Genomic DNA, 19,964 nt, shown 5'->3' on the forward strand with positions numbered 1-19,964 from the left:
TCTTTTTCTCTCATCTTATTTTTTCTTAAATCAGAGAAATTAAATGCAGCAAACGAATGTTAAAATCATCATCATTAACATTATTACTACTAATTCTCTTACTGCATTTCTATAGCTAGTATTGATGCACCATTTGCCAATGATTTTTGCACTTTAAAACATTCCGATTTTGCCATAACTGGATAACAGTACCTCAGTATTTGTACTATTCCTTATACTTCTGTATGCTCAGTTTAAGGAGTACTGCAAATTCTGAGTTTATTTAATTACCTAGGACGATTAGCAAGTTTTTAAGTATGACCACTCTGGTTCAAATTAAGAGAATACTACATTTTTTTTCTAACAGGGAGCATATGCCTTGCACACTTACCCATACCTCTGTACAATAGAACCACTTTCTCTGAATGGATCAGAGCCAGGAGATTACCAGCTAGGAAATTAGTTGCCAAGGGGAGTCCAACCCTTAAGAGTCAGTAAAAAGCCTGAACAAATCACATACCAAAGGCACCAGGCTCCGGCTCTGATGGCTTTTGGATGAGGAAGCATTACAAAGCCACAGGCTGGTCACCAAGAATGCCCTTCCATTGGCGCCTGTGGATTTCTTCCTAGGCTAGCACATTCCTGTCAAATTCCAGTGGCCACAACAGGGCATAGGGAAAGGGATGATCATTGAGATAAACCAGACCTACATTAGCTAGGGTTTTATATAATAGTAACTTCACCTGGAAGTGAATTAACAGAAATATATGCTCTTCAGTTCTCTCCTATATACGGCTGGCAATTGTGTTCTGTGCTACCTGACACTTATGAGTAGCCTTTGTAGCCTTAGGCTGAGTATGTTGCAGTAATCGGGCTTTGAGCTGGCAAGGCAAGGATTACGTTGTAGTCTGTATCTGAGAAGAAGGAATGCAATCTTCTCGCCAGCAACAGATGAAACGAAGAATTAGTGGTCTCTGCTTATGTCTGGGAGTCTGGGAGGAAAGGTGAGACCAGCAAGACCCCAAGATTGAACGCCACCTTGACAAACTGAAGACAAATGCTCTCATGGCAGATGCAGTCCCCATCAATTCCTCAAAATGCTTCCCACTCCTAACAAATATCACACCCAGACCATCTGGATTGATCCTGAGCCAGTTAGCCTTCATCTCAGTCCCTGTTTCTGCTATACATCGGGAAGCCAGGAAAACACCTCTGTCCAAATTTCCTGGAAAGGAGACCTATCAGGTGAAATCCTGGCCCTATTGAAGTCAATGGCAAAACTCTGATTAAGTTCAATGAAGCCAGGGTTGCATTGTATCTGAGTCTCATCGACATATTAATAACACTGTATTCAGAGTGCTTCAGCGTTCCCCTCGTGGTTCTTCATGCATAGTGAACAAGTCAGGTAACATGCCCGCAGAGCGTTTTGCAGTTTGAGTCATGGAAAGAAAACGTGGAAGGTTGGGCCGTGGCTTGGGGGTGCACCAGGGATGGTGAGAGGGTGCTGAGGGCTGACTGTAGAGCTGGCGGGGACGTTGGTTGGGAGGAATGGCTGGTGCCGGGTCGGAGATGTACCTATAGCCACAAGTCAGTGGATACCGATCTTATAAGGATTATAACCTTTTGTAGCCCTGACCCATATTCTATGACAAGCTCAAAAGAGAAACCTTACAAGCGCTTGAGAGATTAAGTCTGAATAGATAGCTAGCCGAAGAAGCCCAGGTCCAAGCGTAATGCTTGATGGGGTCTGTAGAAGAGATATTGCTGCATATGTGTCCAGTTTTGGGACCCACACTACAAGAAGGATGTGGAAAAATTGGAGAGAATCCAGTGGAGGGCAACAAAAATGATTAGGGGACTGGAACACATGACTTATGAGAAGAGGCTGAGGGAACTGGGATTGTTCCAGACCTCTAATCATTTTTGTTGCCCTCCGCTGGACTCTTTCCAATTTTTCCACATCCTTCTTGTAGTGTGGGGCCCAAATCTGGACACAGTACTCCAGATGAGGCCTCACCAGTGTCGAATAGAGGGGAACGATTACATTCCTCGTTCTGCTGGCTATGCCCCTACTTATACATCCCAAAATGCCATTGGCCTTCTTGGCAACAAGGGCACACTGTTGACTCATATCCAGCTTCTCGTCCACTGTCACCCCTAGGTCCTTTTCCGCAGAACTGCTGCCTAGCCATTCGGTCCCTAGTCTGTAGCGGTGCATTGGATTCTTCCGTCCTAAGTGCAGGTCCCTGCACTTATCCTTGTTGAACCTCATCAGATTTCTTTTGGCCCAATCCTCCAATTTATCTAGGTCCCTCTGTATCCTATCCCTACTTGCCACTGTATCTACCACTCCTCCTAGTTTAGTATCATCCGCAAATTTGCTGAGAGTGCAAACCACACCATCCTCCAGATCATTTATGAAGATATTGAACAAAACCGGCCCCAGGACCGATCCTTGGGGCACTCAGCCAGATACCGGCTGCCAACTAGACATGGAGCCATTGATCACTACCCATTGAACCCGACAATCTAGCTAACTTTCTACCCACCTTATAGTGCATTCATCCAGCCCATACTTCTTTAACTTGCTGACAAGAATACTGTGGGAGATCGTGTCAAAAGCTTTCCTAAAGACAAGAAACAATACATCCACTGCTTTCCCTTCATCCACAGAACCAGTAATCTCATCATAGAAGGTGATTAGATTAGTCAGGCATGACCTTCCTTTGGTGAATCCATGCTGACTGTTCCTGATCACTTTCCTCTCGTGTAAGTGCTTCAGGATTGATTTCTTGAGGACCTGCTCCATGATTTTTCCAGGGACTGAGGTGAGGCTGACTGGCCTGTAGTTCCCAGGATCCTTTTTCTTCCCTTTTTTAAAGATGGGCACTACATTAGCCTTTTTCCAGTCGTCCAGGACTTCCCCCGATCACCATGAGTTTTCAAAGATAATGGCCAATGGCTCTGCAATCACAGCCGCCAACTCCTTTAGCACTCTCAGATGCAATGCATCCGGCCCCATGGACTTGTGCACGTCCAGCTTTTCTAAATAGTCCCTAACCACTTCTTTCTCCACAGAGGGCTGGCCATCTCTTCCCCATTTTGTGATGCCCAGCGCAGCAGTCTGGGAGCTGACCTTGTTAGTGAAAACAGAGGCAAAAAAAGCATTGAGTACATTAGCTTTTTCCACATCCTCTGTCACTAGGTTGCCTCCCTCATTCAGTAAGGGGCCCACACTTTCCTTGGCTTTCTTCTTGTTGCCAACATACCTGAAGAAACCCTTCTTGTTACTCTTAACATCTCTTGCTAGCTGCAGCTCCAGGTGCGATTTGGCCCTCTTGATTTCATTCCTACATGCCCGAGCAATATTTTTATACTCTTCCCTGGTCATTTGTCCAATCTTCCACTTCTTGTAAGCTTCTTTTTTATGTTTAAGATCCGCAAGGATTTCACTGTTAAGCCAAGCTGGTCGCCTGCCATATTTACTATTCTTTCGACACATCGGGATGGTTTGTCCCTGTAACCTCAATAGGGATTCTTTGAAATACAGCCAGCTCTCCTAGACTCCTTTCCCCCTCATGTTATTCCCCCAGGGGATCCTACCCATCAGTTCCCGAGGGAGTCAAAGTCTGCTTTCCTGAAGTCCAGGGTCCGTATTCTGCTGTTTACCTTTCTTCCCTGTGTCAGGATCCTGAACTTGACCAACTCATGGTCACTGCCTCCCAGATTCCCATCCACTTTTGCTTCCCCTACTAATTCTTCCCGGTTTGTGAGCAGCAGGTCAAGAAAAGCTCCCCCCTAGTTGGCTCCTCCAGCACTTGCACCAGGACATTGTCCCCTACATTTTCCAAAAATTTCCTGGATTGTCTGTGCACCGCTGTAGTGCTCTCCCAGCAGATATCAGGATGATTAAAGTCGCCCATGACAGGGCATGCAATCTAGTAGCTTCTGCGAGTTGCCGGAAGAAAGCCTCGTCCATCTCATCCCCCTGGATCATATTGAATGACAGAACTCTCTTTAAAAAGAAAAATGTTCTTTGATTAATTTATACAGGAAAATCCTGTTGAGGAGCGCCCTCTCTTTTATTCCAGGAGGATCAGTGGTAGCAGTACAGTGATTTGTTACAAACTATAAAAAGCAATGGGAAAGATTCATGGCTTTGCAGAATGTGGTCCAAGCCTGAACTGCTGGACTCAAAGAATTACATATCATTCAGCAAGTACCATATGTATGCTCAGTGTTTACATACACATGTTTAACATACTCTAAATAGCAGATCGCTTTCACTGTCCCTTGCTTTCCTTGCTCTCTATCTTTCCTCTACTGTGTGCATAAGATTTTCAATACAATAGCAGAGCAAAATTTTCTTAGGGCAGCATATACTTTGCTAACCTCTGCATGTAGATAGATGACCCACTGTACTAGTGTGGGTGCTTGGAACTCTTCAAAATCTGATTAAAAATACTACTCTGTAGCTTTGCCTTGTTTCATCATACCACAGCATTTCTTAGATTTATAAATTGGCTCATGGGATTAAGAAGTTTGTCTCTGCTAATATAAAATGATATAAAGCTGCTAGAATATATGGTCACATTTTAACTCAAAGAGCCTGTTGTTCTGAACCTGCTTGAGGTCTCTTTTTCAGAACCTTGCCTTGAACTGCAATGTAATTTTAACAGATTTTTCTTATGAAAGCTGCACAATTTATGTAACGCAATTTATTGGTTTTCATGCCTGAAACTTTTTCCCTTCTGCATCTTTACTATTCCGAGTTTATTTCTCGGCTGCGTTGGCTTGATCTGCAATGTGAAAACGCGGAAGTTTTAAGAAAAATATTATTACTTTTAGTTTGGTTTGAAACCAAAGTACAGTAACAGATACAATAATAGCTGCCTAATCCTCAGCTCGGCCATGAGCTCTGTTCAGAATCTGCTAGTCTTTAATGGGCTGCGTGCTGACGTAAGAGTCCTCCTGAACGGAGCAGCTTGTAGGGTCAGGGTCTAAATGACTTCAGTAGAAAAGATGCCTAGAGTTTATTAAAGGGGAACAATATGAAAAAAGTAGTTAATTCACCTTTAATATATACAGTAGGTCTGATTTCCATTGAAATCACATGAGCTATGGCCGCAGGAAGGAGACCTACAGATTTTTGTCATCTCTCTTGCAGTAGTGAGAGGAAAACATCCAAAGTATTAAGCTGTCCTGCCTAGTAGGTGATGGTATGTTTTTACAAAACCAGGGTGGTATTTTCATCTTCCATAGTATTTTCAAATAAATGAAATACTCTGTTGACATACTGTATATTATTACTTTACTGTCCCCTGCACTAAGCAGAGTTCTCCAAAAAAGCTAGAAATGGCATATAAACGGTTAAAAAAATTTACACTAAAATCTGCAGCTGTGTTAAGTGCGTGGAGCAGCTGGCATGCCTATTTTTCATGTATGTTTTTGTTAACGGTTATGTGAAGCTTTATAGTGGGTTCCTTACTGCAAAGAAAAAATTGAAATATTGTTCATATCTGATACTGCGTATGTGGATTTTTTTTTAGTAGGTTAAAAACCTGGGTTTCCTGGAAATACTACAATGGTGGCACGTTACAACCATTTTATTCCCAATATACAAAGATCATAAAAGATGTGAATCTCGGATTTGAGCCTAAGGTCATACTGTATCTTTCCATATTCAATCACTCATAACATCAACTAAATTATGTATTTGCTGGGCAGCATTCTGAGATGAGCTCACTCATTCTGGTTGGTCAATGTGTGGTTTAATTATACAGTCATTGGAGAATGCAGCCCCGCAGCTTCTCCCCCACCATGCTATGGTCCCAATTCTGCCCCTGCTTCCATGAGAGTTGTGCCTGTGTGACTGAGGCCAGAACTGAGTTCTGTGTGTGGAGTAGAACCTACTTATATGGGAAAATCCTTCCCTACGTGCACTTATACTACAGAACTGTTTCCCTGTGATAGCCCTAAGACTGCGCTGGCTCTCCTGTGCTCCACTCTGTGAGGTGCATTGGCTGGTAGATCCATGTAGAATCCTTGCTTCACCCTCCAGGCACAGCATCACACAAGGTGCCCTCATGGAGTAATTAGAGCGTGTGTGTGTTTGTGTGTGCACGCACACTTGAGAGGACTGCCCCAAATCCAGCTCACCAACCAGGGTTAGGATACAGGACTCCTTCGGTGGTTATAGCCAGGAATAGTGGCCTCTGCCCATCCACATAACTTGCACTAGGTGTTGGGGCACTGGATCAACCTAAGCCCAGAGCAAACAGTCCCTGCCCCTACCGCTCTTCCCAGTGCTAGCCTGTTTGGGCCAGCCTGGAGTCATCCTTCACTGGTAGAGGGTTTAGAGACCACCTCCACATGGTCCCCTTTCTTTTCACTAGTATGTCTAGTGATTCTTGGGTTATGCTCAAGGCATTCTGAATTGATGACTTACCTGTTATTTATTATACGCACTCCACACCAAAGAGAGACCATCCAATGCTCGGGACACCCTGAGACACATCTAATAGACTGAAGAACAGAAGATTGTTAAAATTGACCAAAGGTAAAATTTTCAATAATGCCTAAATGACTTAGGAGCCTAAACCCCATTTTCAAAAGCTATTTAGGCCCTTGGGAGCCTACATCTCATTCCATATCAAAGGAATTTAGCCTTCTAAGTGACTAAGTCGTGTCTGAAAATGGGAAAATTTTATGCCAAAGCAGCCGGACTTTTTCCCAACATACCCCCAGTCATGTGGTAACCAAATGGAGCTTCAACACTCTCATCACACCTTCCCACTAGACAGAAAGCCCCACTTTCTGCTCTCGGACAGTGCCCATTCAAATAGATGGACTTTAGCCTCGTATCCAGAAGATCCCCAAACTAGGCTATGGGGGACGGGGTGGTGGCAGAGCATTCTGTTCAGCTTCACAAAATATGGAAGCTCTGACCCTCTTCTTAGACTCACGCACATACAATCTAAACTTCAGTACAAAAGGGATTGGCATGGCTTAGCTCTCAGAGGAGTTTCTAAGTATATTGTAAAATTCTTTCCAGAAATAAAAAGAAAAGAGAGTCTGAACACCTTAAAATGTCAGCTGCCTCTATTAGCCTCCCAGTTAATAATGTAAGAACGTAACACTCTTCCCTGAGAGATGGCACTTCAGTTTTAGATTATGTCATGTGAGGGAACATCAGAGGAAAAACAAAACTGAGAACCCATTAAAGTAGTTTTTATATAGCCGTAAAATGATTAACACCCACACCAGTTGTTGCAGAGATTACGGCAGATGCTCGCTCCGTAAACCTTTGATATTAAGAAGTAAAAACACAGTTTTTGCCCATCGCTTTATGTCTGCCTGGACTTGCACAGGAAATCAAGGAAGAATTGTAAAACACCACCTTTACTGAGCAACATTTTGCTGTTAGCAGACTTGGCATATTCTACATGTGAATGAAGGTATGTCAAATGTAACAAGAACAAGATGTGATCTTATTGGGAAAGAATCCTTATAATATCATGTTACCCCCCTCCCTAAAATCCCAACGCCTATATAAAAACACAGGAACCTCAAATGCAGTCTCAAGGAATCCCTCTTCAGCCTAAACAGCAAAATATGTATGCCTCATCCATGCTGTGTCCTATACATACTGTATAACTACAGTATCAGAGATTAAAAGAAAGGACATGCTGTATTATGAACTACTGTCTTTATTTTTAGGATTAGGTAACTTTTCTCTCTCTCCTTCCCGCCTCTTCCCCCCCCCCTCCCCAGCTCTCTTTATATCCTAAGGGCAGATCCTTTCTCTTGGGTCAGGAATGTAATAAGGCAGGTTTTGCTCTCTCCAGGATATTGTGTCTGTCTCACTGTGCTTAAATTGCCACAGAGAGCTCTTCAGAGCAAAATACAGTATTTTCTTTGTACATGGGCCAACGATTGACGTATCCTTGGGGACTTATCTGTCTTTAGCATTTAAACATACAAGCTGGATATGTTTAACCTATTGATGGGCAACAAAGACAACTGCAGAATTGACTGATAGAGAACAGAAGAAAATGCTTTAAATTTTGGAGCAGAATCGCCCCCACACAGATTAGCAAATAGGGAACATTTTTAACTTACAAAATTGAGAATGCTTTTTGTTATTACAGGAAAGTGAAGAAAAATAATCAGATCTATGTTAACAGCAGAAACACAGGCAAGAAGAAAACAGCCCTGCTGGGATGTGTCTTTTACATTATTATATAACATGTTCCTGTTTAATAACAAGAGTTTGCATGTCGATAACAACACTACTCAAGACCCATTTCTACTGTGGCAACAATTACAAATCCTCCAGTTCACGATGGCGCAGGAGAATGGGCATTGGGAATAATTGACTCTTAGTTTGTCTATTTAGAATGACCATCCCAAAATGCAAATGTACGTTAAAATGCCTTGTATTTGACAGCTTCCTCCTCCCCTATCCAAGCCCTGTGTTCCTTGTTTCTTGTGGGGCCCTGATCAGCATTGTGGCCAATGGACTCCATTGTACTACAGGTGTTAAACAATAATAAAAGGCTGTGGTTGTCTTGTGCCATGGTAGAGGGCATTGAAGAGGGAAGCTGCCCAAGAAGAAGCTTGTGGAGGAATTCTGCCTTTCCGTCACTATGCCTCCAGAAGCATAAAGCAACCACTGAGACCCCCACACCTTGACAGACTGCTGCGTACTTTCCCATATGCACCTGGGATCAGCACTATTGTCTGATGGGATGTGGGGAGCTGTGTCCCTTATCCCTTCCAGTCCTTTTGGAGGGAGAATAGATTTGCATAGTATTTGTGCTTGGGGGGTGGGGGTGGGGCAAGAATTAGAACCATGCTTGCACCTGTGCAGAGGACAATGGGGGCAAACGGGAGGGAAGAAGAAGGCTTCTTTTACCCTCTTTCCTCCCTTGCACACCTTTGCCAGGCTGGGCACAATCTAGCTCATAGTGCCTAGCCCAATGCATTTTACAAGCATAGGCACCACTCGAATGCAGCCACCACTGGGGACTGGATGGCAACCAACCAGTCCCCAGCATACTGCACAAGGGGGAAGGGGAACTTCACTGAGGTAAATCAGCTTTACTTAACGCTTGTGTAAATCTTAGTGGTGTGACTAAAATCATCTTTTTTAATCTCTTTTAGTGCTAGATTAAAATATTGACAGGGCCTCTGTGGTTAAACTGAGACTGGGGCACTAACAGTGCCAGTGTATATTCTTCTCACATGACTGTGGCCACTTTCCTTCTCCCTCCTTCTTTGTTTCTCTTTGTTTAGTGGACTTTACAGCACACACAGACCCTTCCTGATCTCCTGTGTGTTTCTTTCTACTGCTACTTTCTCCTCTGTTCCCTGTGAGTTCCCTGAGTCTTCCCCCTACTACTTTAACTTCTAACTGTTGCATCATCTCGTTCCCAGCCCTCTCTCTTCAATTCCTGCTTTCCATTGCTTTTCCTATCATCCAGCATTTCCTATTTCTACCTTCTCTCGTCATCTCCTGACCATTCAACTGTTTGAAGGGCATACCTGCTTGCTGTCCCTCCCACGCTCCATGTGCATCTGAATCCCCTTCCATTTAATTCTGTTGGCCTTCTTGATTGGTTATAACTCATCATTATTTCTCATTCCACTTGGGTTTCTAATTTGGATCTTTCTCCTCCCTCCACTCTTCACTGGTTGTTCTCTCCTCAAGGAACTAAGGTGGGAATCAGGAAGACTAACATTAATGACAGAGACTAATAAAACGTTGCCATGGGCACCTGACTTTAAATTAACCAGAATTCCAGTTGAGCTGACTCTTTTTGTGTTGTTGTAGAGGGTTAACAGCCATGGGTGGGATTCATCCAAGTACTTAGATGCCTGTCTCCCATTGATTTCAAATGCCTAAATACCTATGTGTACTCTACCCTATGTGAACTTACTGTATAAACATCTATGCTGCTTAGTGTATGTATTACTGTGACATCACTTGTACAGATACCATATGGTGTTCAAGTCTATAGAGTGGTTTAAATGATACCTCCTGGTTTTCACATGCTGATAAGTTTCTGAAAGAGCCACCTTTTTGAATGAAGCTTTATGTAATTATTTGATTTTTTAAAAAATTAAATGTACTGAGCAAATTGCTCCAGTAATTTTAAAATTCTGAGCACCTGGGAAATGTTTTTCACTCTAAAAAGAAAAAAAAATTGCCATACTTTAGAACACCGCTAATCGGAACTTCTGGACAGGCATGTATCTAAGATCACACTTTTAAATGTATGGCAATAGGCTGTATTTGGCTTTAAGAACTTAAAAGTGGCTTAAAAGCTTATGCCACCATAAGGACTTAAAGCAGCTTATGTGCTTCTTCCATCTTAATGACTAAAAATGGCTTAAGTGCTTATGCCACCTTAAGGACATGGGTCAAATACTTACTCATCTTTATATAGCAGTGAAGGAGATGTTGGCTTCTTGTTGCTGCTTACCTTGGCTGTTCAGGGCCTGACTGCTCCTCAGGCTTTCCAGTGTGATAGAAAAAGGACAGGGAGGATCCACACTTGCTTTCCAGGCAAGTGATGAAGAACTTTTACAATTGGTGGGAGATGGAGACCTCAATTTTAAGGAATGCAGTGTCCCCTGCAGAACTGCTGCGAGGGTTGGAGAGGAAAGGGAGGGGCTAGATTTTACCGATGGGATCATTTATAAAAATTCTACCCTGGGTGCAGTTGTGGTAGCAAGGGCTGATCCCACATACACACAATTTTTGCCTCCCTCTGTGATTTCCGTTGTGGGGGGATCTCTGTGGTCTGGTAGGCCCATCTCTACATCCTGGCTCCTTTTCAGAGCTGTCTTCCATCTATGTGGTTCGTTCCATCTCTCACCAGTTGTCAGGGAGGAGGCCTGCCATCCTGTAAAGAGATGTTATGGAGGAGCAGCCACTCTGATGTCATCTCCTCGTTGCTTGACTGCCTAATATGGCAGCGGGGAGTAGTGATGAGTCATGGACTCAACCTCTGAGGAGGAAACAAGAATGGGCACTTGCGTAAGTGCTTCATGGTCACATCTCTAGAAGGGCAATGCCCTTTTTGAATCCACTTAGCCATCTAAGGAAGTTACTTACCCTCTCTGTGCCTCAGTTCCCCATCTGTGACACGGGGATACTAATACTTCCTTACCTCACAGGGGTGTTGTGAGGCTAAGCATATTAAAGATTGTGGGCTGCTCAGCTATTTCAGTACAGGTAGCTAGTACCTTAGATAAACAGATTTGATAGCTAGATATCAGTGCAGGGTTTCATATCGCAGATGCCCCTTGTATATTTGATAGTTGAAGCAATTTAATTGCACATGGACTTAAGGCCAAATCTTCATCCCTTGTGCAAAGTGAAGGGGCTTCATCTCTTGTGCAAGTAAAGGGGCTTTACATGGAGCACCTACAGGTTGGGGGCAATTAATTCCTTTACAACCCAGCCACACAGCTATTCTGCTCTATTAATTGGTGACTCCAGTTTGTATTGTTGGCCTCAAATCTGCGTTACAGACACCCCTTACACTAAGACTTGGAAAGTTGGCTCTGTGCAATTTGTGAACTCTCAACCTGCCCCTCCGTGCAGCTGCAGAGTATACCATGGTTAGAGGCTGTTCCACTGCACCGGCTCACCGTGGCTTACCCTCCGTCTCATGCCGAGTAACCGCAGCAGTTTTGTGTCTTTTCCAGCCTTGTGGACCTGTGCACTTGGCGTAGGAAGATTGCCCGATAAAGTGGCCTAACTGTCTGTACTGCTTTTAAATCCATGCATTTAGTGGGGACTGTTAGCTTTCACTTTTTCTTTCCAAGTGCTGGGGAAAAAATTGGCAAAAGCTTAGTTAGTGCAAAATTTAAGTTACATAGTTTATTTTTTTAAAAAAACTTACTGTAAATGCTAATGTTATATTTTCCACAGCACCATTAACTTATCCACATTGCATGCAAGTAATGCCTTTTATTTCTGGTTTTCTTGTTAAATATATTGCATAAGGTATTCAAGTGTATGAAATAAACTTAGATTTTTCTTCACACTGTTCTGTTTTATCCTCCAAACCATACTTTATTAGCCAATGCATCCTAAATTAGATCTATCTATTCCTTCTCTGTGGTTCCTGAATCATCCTTCCAGTGTCACAGGATAGTCTCTCTTGCTACTCTTTGGCCTTTGTTTATATATGAATGACTAATAGGCACCAAGTAGTCAGTCAGGATATCCCTATGTGCTCCCTTTCTATAGAAAACACACCGAAGGGGGAAATTAAACAAAAAAATCTTTTGGAAGTTCCTACCTCAAATGTAGCCGTGCATTTTCTGCTGTGGTGCAAAGCAGCAAGTGCGGCTTATGAATCCTGCATTGCCTCCACATTTTAGGCTATCTTTTATGCTTTTATTTATTGCCGGTCGGACGTGATTACAGGCTACTTTGGCTTCTAGGGCAACTCCAAATCATGCCTGCGGTCTCTCATCCTTTTGAGCATTCCAGTAGAGAGGATGGGCCAGATTCAGCCGTGATTTTAGTGGAGTTGCAAATTGTTACCCTGCATTGTGTGTTGCCCTATATCTCTCCCTCTGTGTCACAGTATTTTTGCAGAAATGTTATATGCTCAGCATAGCAGCACCCTTTAAACCAAAGAAAATGGGCTAGAACTAATTTAACTCTGTTGATTAACATTCAATTGGCATGAAGGTGAACAGCATTCTATTAATGGGCCTTATTTTTTGAAGGGAGGTTCTATCATGCTTGTGTGAGAGGGACATTGTGTGGAATGCTCTATTCTTAAGAAAGCTTCAGTTTTCAGATGAGAAGCTTTTAATAATATAGAGCCTGTTCCAGCAGAGCCTTATGTGAGTAATCCTTACTATGGGGAGTAGACTTATTGGCTTGCACGAGCCTGTTGGCCTTAGTAAGGATTAATAACATGAGTAAGACTTAAAAGATCGGGCCTATAACAGACAAAAATTAAAAGAACAGTCTTTTCACACCCATAAGACACTAGGACTACTGCATTAAAATTCAATTTCACCAGGAAAAAAAATCCTTCTGATCTAGTCCCTGGAATGTGACATTTCATGGGTGTAATAAGGTTACAAACAGATTATAAATTGAAACCCCATAAATCCTTATTGTACTGTACCAAAGCTTCTGCTTTGCATAATACTCTTATGCCAGAGCGTAAAGCTAAAAACTATTCATTTGTTCTCATAGTGGTGACCAAGGAATCAAAAACACCATGCAAAATCCAAAGGTAATTATCAGAGTGAAAGAACCTGAATAGTGAAGTTCACAAACTAATGAACATTTTACGTAGCAGTTGTCTGCAAGATCATTAATTCTATTTGTAGTGTGTTTTTCAATGTGTGAGTCACACACATACATGTATATGTTGCTGAATAATAATTAAAAGCCCAATAAAAATCGATAGACATTTTATTTAATTCTGCCTGTCTCTCTCTATTATCAGTGAGCTGCTTCCAGAGTGAGGTACACTTCAGTCTGAGTAATAGTATCAGAATCTGACCCAAAGTGATGAAGGCCATCAATCTTATTGGCTAAGTGTTTTGTTGTGTTCTGCAACGGTGTACGTTTTATTATGGGGGCTTAGCACATTATATTCTCTTTACCCAGTTCATCCATCTCCTCTTCCTCCTCCACCAATGCCCAGCTTCCATTCCAGTGTCTTTACACCTCGCCCTGGCAACTTTCCACCCCTTCCTCCCAGAGAAGCTCATTCAAGAGTAAAATAAATGAAGCAGATTAGTACTTGATTTTATCAGCCAGTTTCTTCTAGGCCTTTCCTGAAGATGGAGGATTTCAATGAGAACAAGGGGCTTTGCAGACCAGCTTAGAGAGGACATTCAATTCATTGAGATAACATGGACGAAAGTAAAGATGACTGTGGGAAGAGTGGAGAGGATTGGAAAGGAGTGATAGGATAAGAGAGACTGGCAGATAAATAGGGAGGAGCAGAGTTATACAATGCTCTGAAGGCAATCACAAGACACTTGATGTTGTGGAGAAGGGGGGAGCCAGTGGAGGGATGTTAAGAGGGGAATGACAGTCAAATCACTAGGAAGGTGGTTTTAGTGGCTGCATTTTGCATGGATTGGTGGGATGGAGTGAATTTTAGGGAGGACAGTGAGAACTGGTTACATTAATGAGGATGGGAGGTGACGAGGGCCTGGGTGAGAATCTTAGTTGTATGGCCGTAGAGGAAAAAGTAAGATTTTATAATTTCTGGGTAGGCAAAACTAACAAGTTTTGCACACTGCCTGACTGTGTAGGTAAAATGATGCTGTTGTAGTTGAAACAAGAAAAAAATTAACTGCCAGTCCCTATTTAAATCAGATGGAATGCAATTTGTGTAACATTTACCAGTTGTTGTTTGTATCCCATGTAGCTTTATCCAGCTCATGCACCATTTTATTTACTGGAAGAGCTGGCCAATAGTTATGAGTTTCGGCCAGTGAGTTTTGTACAGTCACTTTTTTTTCCTTTCAGGAAATAAGAGTGCACATAAACCTCTCTGTACTGTTCTGATTCGGTTTCAAAACACTGACCATCTGTACTTTTTTGGTACAGGCTCATGTAATATGAATGGACGACAGAGATATGTATTTGAAACATAAACGTTGAAAGATTAAATGTTGTACATTGTCCAGCACATCTGTTTTGTTCAGATGCTGTGTGCACCATCATAACTTTTAAGAAATGGCAATAAAGCTTAGAAAACAGAAAAAGAACGGTCCTCTTTTATAGGAAACCCACATCTGTTTGCCAAGGGGATACTGTATAATTGTGAACATAAGTGATTTTATTTGGTTTTCTGATGGTTTTCAGGACTTTAAAAAGATTAGGGTTATCTTTTTGTGCTCCAGTATGAACTACTGGCTTTGTGTATGTCTGACTCTTCTGTGAGCTACTTACGGAGTAGATACTGATTTCATCTCGGTACTAAGATCAAGTTGAAACTCTGGAAACAGTTTTTATATTTTTACCTTAACAGAAAGAATTGCATTTTCTGAGGCAGGAGGCCACCGAGTGGTAAAGCTGGGAAATGATGACTGTTTAGGAAGCCTGCAAAAACAATTGAGAAACTGTAATGACAAAGTATATGAAGGCTGGGACTTCCAAAGAAAGTTCAGTAGAGTTAGGCAACCAAATCCCATTGAAATTCATTCCATTAGGCCTCTTTGAAACTCCCAGTCTAGGGTGCTTTTTCTTAAAGGTGAGCAAAGAATTTGAACAATTAATCTTTTTCTAAATTTGATTTTATGTTATGGATCCTGATTCAGGAGCCCATCCACGCACGTAATGAAAACGTAAGCATGTACTTAAATGTGTTACTTTACTGAGTGGAACAGCACAAGTTACCTTTTGGAAAGAGCAAAAGTCATAGAACCAAATTCTGCCTTTGGATACCTCACACATATCCCACTGATCATAATGACAGCTGCACAGGTGTTTTGGAGGGCCCTATATAAGTCTTAGCCTTTGAGACAAGCTATTTAACAAGGGACAAACTATATTACAAAAAGACAAAAGAAGTCTGGGTTGGCATGAACTCCAGTTAGATTAGGGTTTTTTTGTTTGTTTTTTGTTTTTTTTATCATTGCAGTGTGTAATGTTTTCCAGGCATACATGAAATAAATACACCCACTTTTAAGAAAATGCTGGAAATATGGAGGGAGTTGGAATCGGTGGTTTGAAATTCAATGAATCAGTTATATTGCCTTTTTTATTTGGAGGACATATTCCCTGAAAAAAAATGTATGAAAAACTTACATTAGCATAAAGTCAATAAGGGCCTGATTTTGCAACCCTTACTCATGTAGAGTAGCATGTAAATGAGACTTCATTGGTGTGAGTAAGTATTACTCAACATGAGTAAGGTAAATTGAGTCCTGAGTAAAATGTCAATAAACTCATGATCAACTTAATATCTTTGTATGCCGTGGGCCTGTTGAGGTCAGTGGAAAGCCTCTCGTCGACTTTAATGGGCTTTGCATGGGGCCTTTAATTTACTTAGATTGTAAACTCTTTGCAGCAGGGACTGTCTTTTTGTTCTGTGTGTCTTTTTGTTCTGGGGTTCCTGGGCACTATCATAATATGAATATTTAATAAAAAAAATAATGTCTTAAACAGAAGCCAGAGAGTCATACAGCTTAAGGCCAGAAGGAACCACCAGATCATCCAGGAGTTAAACTGTAATATTGTTTTGTACCTATGTAGCATATAAACAATGATCATATACACGGAGAGAAGAAGGAGTTTGTGTGCCGATGGCTGGATTGTTCCCGGGAGCAGAAGCCGTTCAAAGCCCAGTATATGTTGGTGGTACACATGAGGAGACACACAGGGGAAAAGCCACACAAATGCACTGTGAGTAAATAACTCTGAGTTCCAGGCTATCCCAGGGTGGACAGGATCACTTGGAGAGCACTATAGGACTGATTCTCCACTGCCTTGCCTTTTGCATAGCTGTTTTAGACCTGTTCAGAATGTTTGTGCAAACAGCACCACATCAGCATGGTAACATGATCTCTCCACTTTGTATGGCTGAGACTACAGAAGGTACAAGATAGGGCAGAATTAAACCCGGTTCGTCCACTAAACCATCTGATGAATCCCTAAAATAGCACATTGTTAAATAATGCAGAGGCATTTGCATGTGTGCTTAAAATCACTTTCCCACACTGAGGAGTATCTGGATCCTAGTGCTGACCCAAAAATATTAGTGACTGTGTAATGGATTTTAATGTTAAAACAAACATGAACATATTGTTACCATGCAGGTTTTCTTCTCTTATAATAGCTGTTTTACATGGTGCTGGAAATACTTTATTGTGGAATTGTGCCATATTTAAATGAAAGAAAAGAAACCCTCCATCACATAGGATTTGGAAAACTTCTAGTCTTTGAGATGTCTGGGTTTTTTTATTGGTTTAACTTTTCTGCAAGTCCAAGTGTGTAGAATAATCCCTATGTGCATGTTGTCTCCAGTTTGAAGGTTGTACAAAGGCCTACTCCAGACTAGAAAACTTGAAAACCCACTTGAGATCTCACACTGGAGAGAAACCATATGTGTGTGAGCATGAGGGCTGCAACAAAGCATTCTCTAATGCCTCCGATCGGGCCAAGCACCAAAACAGGACTCATTCCAATGAGGTAAGCAAGCACGCAGGCAGTGAAAGGGCCCTGGCTGCCCACAGACATACTGCTGTCAAAAGAATGTATTGTGGAATGCAGACACAAAAATCCTCAAGAAACATGAAATAGGTAAGTTAACAACAATAAATCATTTTAACAGCATGGTGATCTAAAGAGGCTCCTTGTCATTTTATCAAGAATCAAAGAGGGGGACTGACTGGGTGATTTTATGGAGACTTTGTGTGGTAACCAGTGAAAGGGCTGTAATCCAGTAATAATTTTCTCGCTCCCTGAAGTGGAGGGGACACTCAGCTCCTAAGGAGAGTTTTAAGCCTCCAATTGTTGTTCTATAGTGACATCTGCTGGCTAGTCAGGAACATCGTCATCTCTGCCAGTAGTTTATTTGGAGTCCGAACCTATACATTGCCGAGCACCCTTGACTACCCACAAAGTGAATGGGAGCTAAGGAGGGTTTAGCATCTTGCTAGAGCTGCAGCAGGATTGGGATTTAGCTTCTTCAGCTGCTGTTGGTAAATATGGAAGAATCTCGAGGGGGCATGGCTTGTCCAAACTTCTGAGTTCTTCTCTCTACCCCTCTGTTCCACGTTTCGTTCTCTCTTTCCCTTTCAACTAGATTCTTCCCTAAACCTCATTCTTCCCTTCTCCTCAGTCTGCTCCCCGCTAGGCCTTGTAGAGAAATTAGCATCCTGGCTGATTGCATGGCCTGGAACCTGTGGTTCCTCTTCTCTCACAATCTCCCTCCATTTCCAAAACAAGCTCATCTTTCTTTGGTGATTTCCCACCACATCCATCACAGCAAGTCACTAGGGCTGGCATTCTCTTCAAATTTTGCAGTCTCTGTAACATCTGTGGGTCACAGATGACCCAGACAGCATTGCACAGCTCCATATTCAGGATAAACCTGGATGCATGTGTTCTGAAAACTTCTAGACTTGCTGATACATGTTCGTGGATTTTGTAAATTATTACAAAAAGCAAAGGGTAGGAGATTTACCTAAACCTGTCCAATACCTGATCTAAACTTTGGGTTGGTTCATACTTTGTTGGAATCAATTTGTCCATCGATATAAGGCACAAACAAGGTGGGGTTTTGATCTGGACGCTTTGCTCTGCTTTTTAAGCTCTAGGTTTCACATTCAACAGTGAATCACTAAATTTAGTTATCATAATTGATAGAACATCACTTTCTTGCATTGGTGACCATGCAACTACAAAAGCGAGCAAACAAATAAACCCCAAATCTTACCAGAAATGTATTTCACAATGAAGTGCACTGATGCTATAGAACCAGACTCTCAGCTGGGTTCAAAGATTGACTTCACTGGATTTAAAGAAGAGCTGATAAATTTATGACCTCGAATAATAGTTATAGTTATGCTGGATCAGAATGATGGTGCTCATCAAATCCCATGCTTAGGCATTTAAACTGATGGCCTGTAGGGGGTGATGTATGAATTCCCCCCTCAGTAATTGGTCCAGTGCATCATAGAAGGATTTTGCTTTTCTCTGAACTTCAAGCATTAGGTACTGGACCACCCAGAGGCAGGATGCAGAATTAGATAAACCAGTGATCTGATCCAATACGGTAAATCCCATGGAGTCGATCTTCAGCTGGAGCTGAAGCTACATTGTTGTAGCTTTGTTGACTTCAATGGAGCTATGGCAATTTACTCCAGCTGAGGATCTGCCGATGTTCTTCCTTTGTTACATGTAGCATAATGTGCATTGTGCTCCCTTCAAAACCAAGGAAGAGGAATAGATTTTATTAGGTGTGGTCAATGCTGAGACAGTTTCACAATGTCATCACTTTGTTAATGCATTCACTGTGGAAGGTATAATTGTTACACTTACTGCGCTCAAAGGAACTCTTAGGAATCCTACAAGGAAACCAAATCTAACCTCAGCCTTTCTTCCCACCTGATCTGGCAGAAACCATATGTTTGCAAGATACCAGGCTGCACAAAGCGCTACACAGACCCCAGTTCTCTCCGGAAACACGTGAAGACTGTGCATGGCCCTGAGGCACACGTTACCAAGAAGCAGCGTGGAGATATTCATCCCAGGCCTCCACCACCAAGAGACCCAGGCAGTCATTCTCAATCCAGATCACCAGGCCAGCAGACTCAGGGTGCAACTGGCGAGCAAAAGGACCTCAGCAACACTACCTCAAAGCGGGAAGAATGCCTCCAAGTGAAAGCTGTCAAGTCAGAAAAACCAATGGTATGCAACATACTGTGCTTCTTTGTTTCTTCCTCTCTATTATCATTATTTGTTAATAAACTCCCGTGCACTACTTGGTTTTTTACAAAATCACGTATTTTAAATGGTTTTAAAAACAGTAACAAACAGCACTTTAAAGTCGCCTGATTTTCAGAAAATGCTAAGCACTGAAAATCTGACTCCTTTAAGGTCTCTCAAGTTCAGCACCCTAAAACTGAGGCACCTAAAATCACTAGTCACTCTTGAAGATGCAGGCCATAGTCTTTAATTATGTGATTGCATATTCTATCTGAAAGCATGAAACATTTTTTCTCTACAATCTTAGGTATACATTTATCTAAGATATTTGATTATGAATCCACAGGTAATACCAAATATATGCGTGCAAGGGGGCAGAGCCAAAGTTGTGTGTTCAAACTGAACTTTCACATTTTCTCGGTGTTTAATTGTGAATTCTTCATTTTGCTTTCATATAGGTTTGTGCGATTAATTTCCTGTAGTATTTTAATCCTTTAATAAAAAAGTCCCCAAGTCTATAAGAAGTAGGCACTGTTTCGCGAGACCAGTT

General features: G+C 42.0%; 1 protein-coding gene across 1 annotated transcript in view; it reads left to right on the top strand.

Annotated features, from left to right (window-relative positions):
* GLI3 (GLI family zinc finger 3) overlaps positions 1-19,964 on the top strand; it is a 243,747-nt gene that overhangs the window by 209,875 nt on the left and 13,908 nt on the right. The window contains exons 11-13 of the mRNA XM_073332835.1: positions 16,238-16,387; positions 17,009-17,173; positions 19,106-19,396. Coding sequence (XP_073188936.1) covers positions 16,238-16,387; positions 17,009-17,173; positions 19,106-19,396 — 606 coding nt within the window. The remainder of the gene's footprint in view (positions 1-16,237; positions 16,388-17,008; positions 17,174-19,105; positions 19,397-19,964) is intronic.

The sequence above is a fragment of the Lepidochelys kempii genome, chromosome 2 (assembly GCF_965140265.1).
Source record: "Lepidochelys kempii isolate rLepKem1 chromosome 2, rLepKem1.hap2, whole genome shotgun sequence".
Lineage (NCBI taxonomy): Eukaryota > Metazoa > Chordata > Testudines > Cheloniidae > Lepidochelys > Lepidochelys kempii.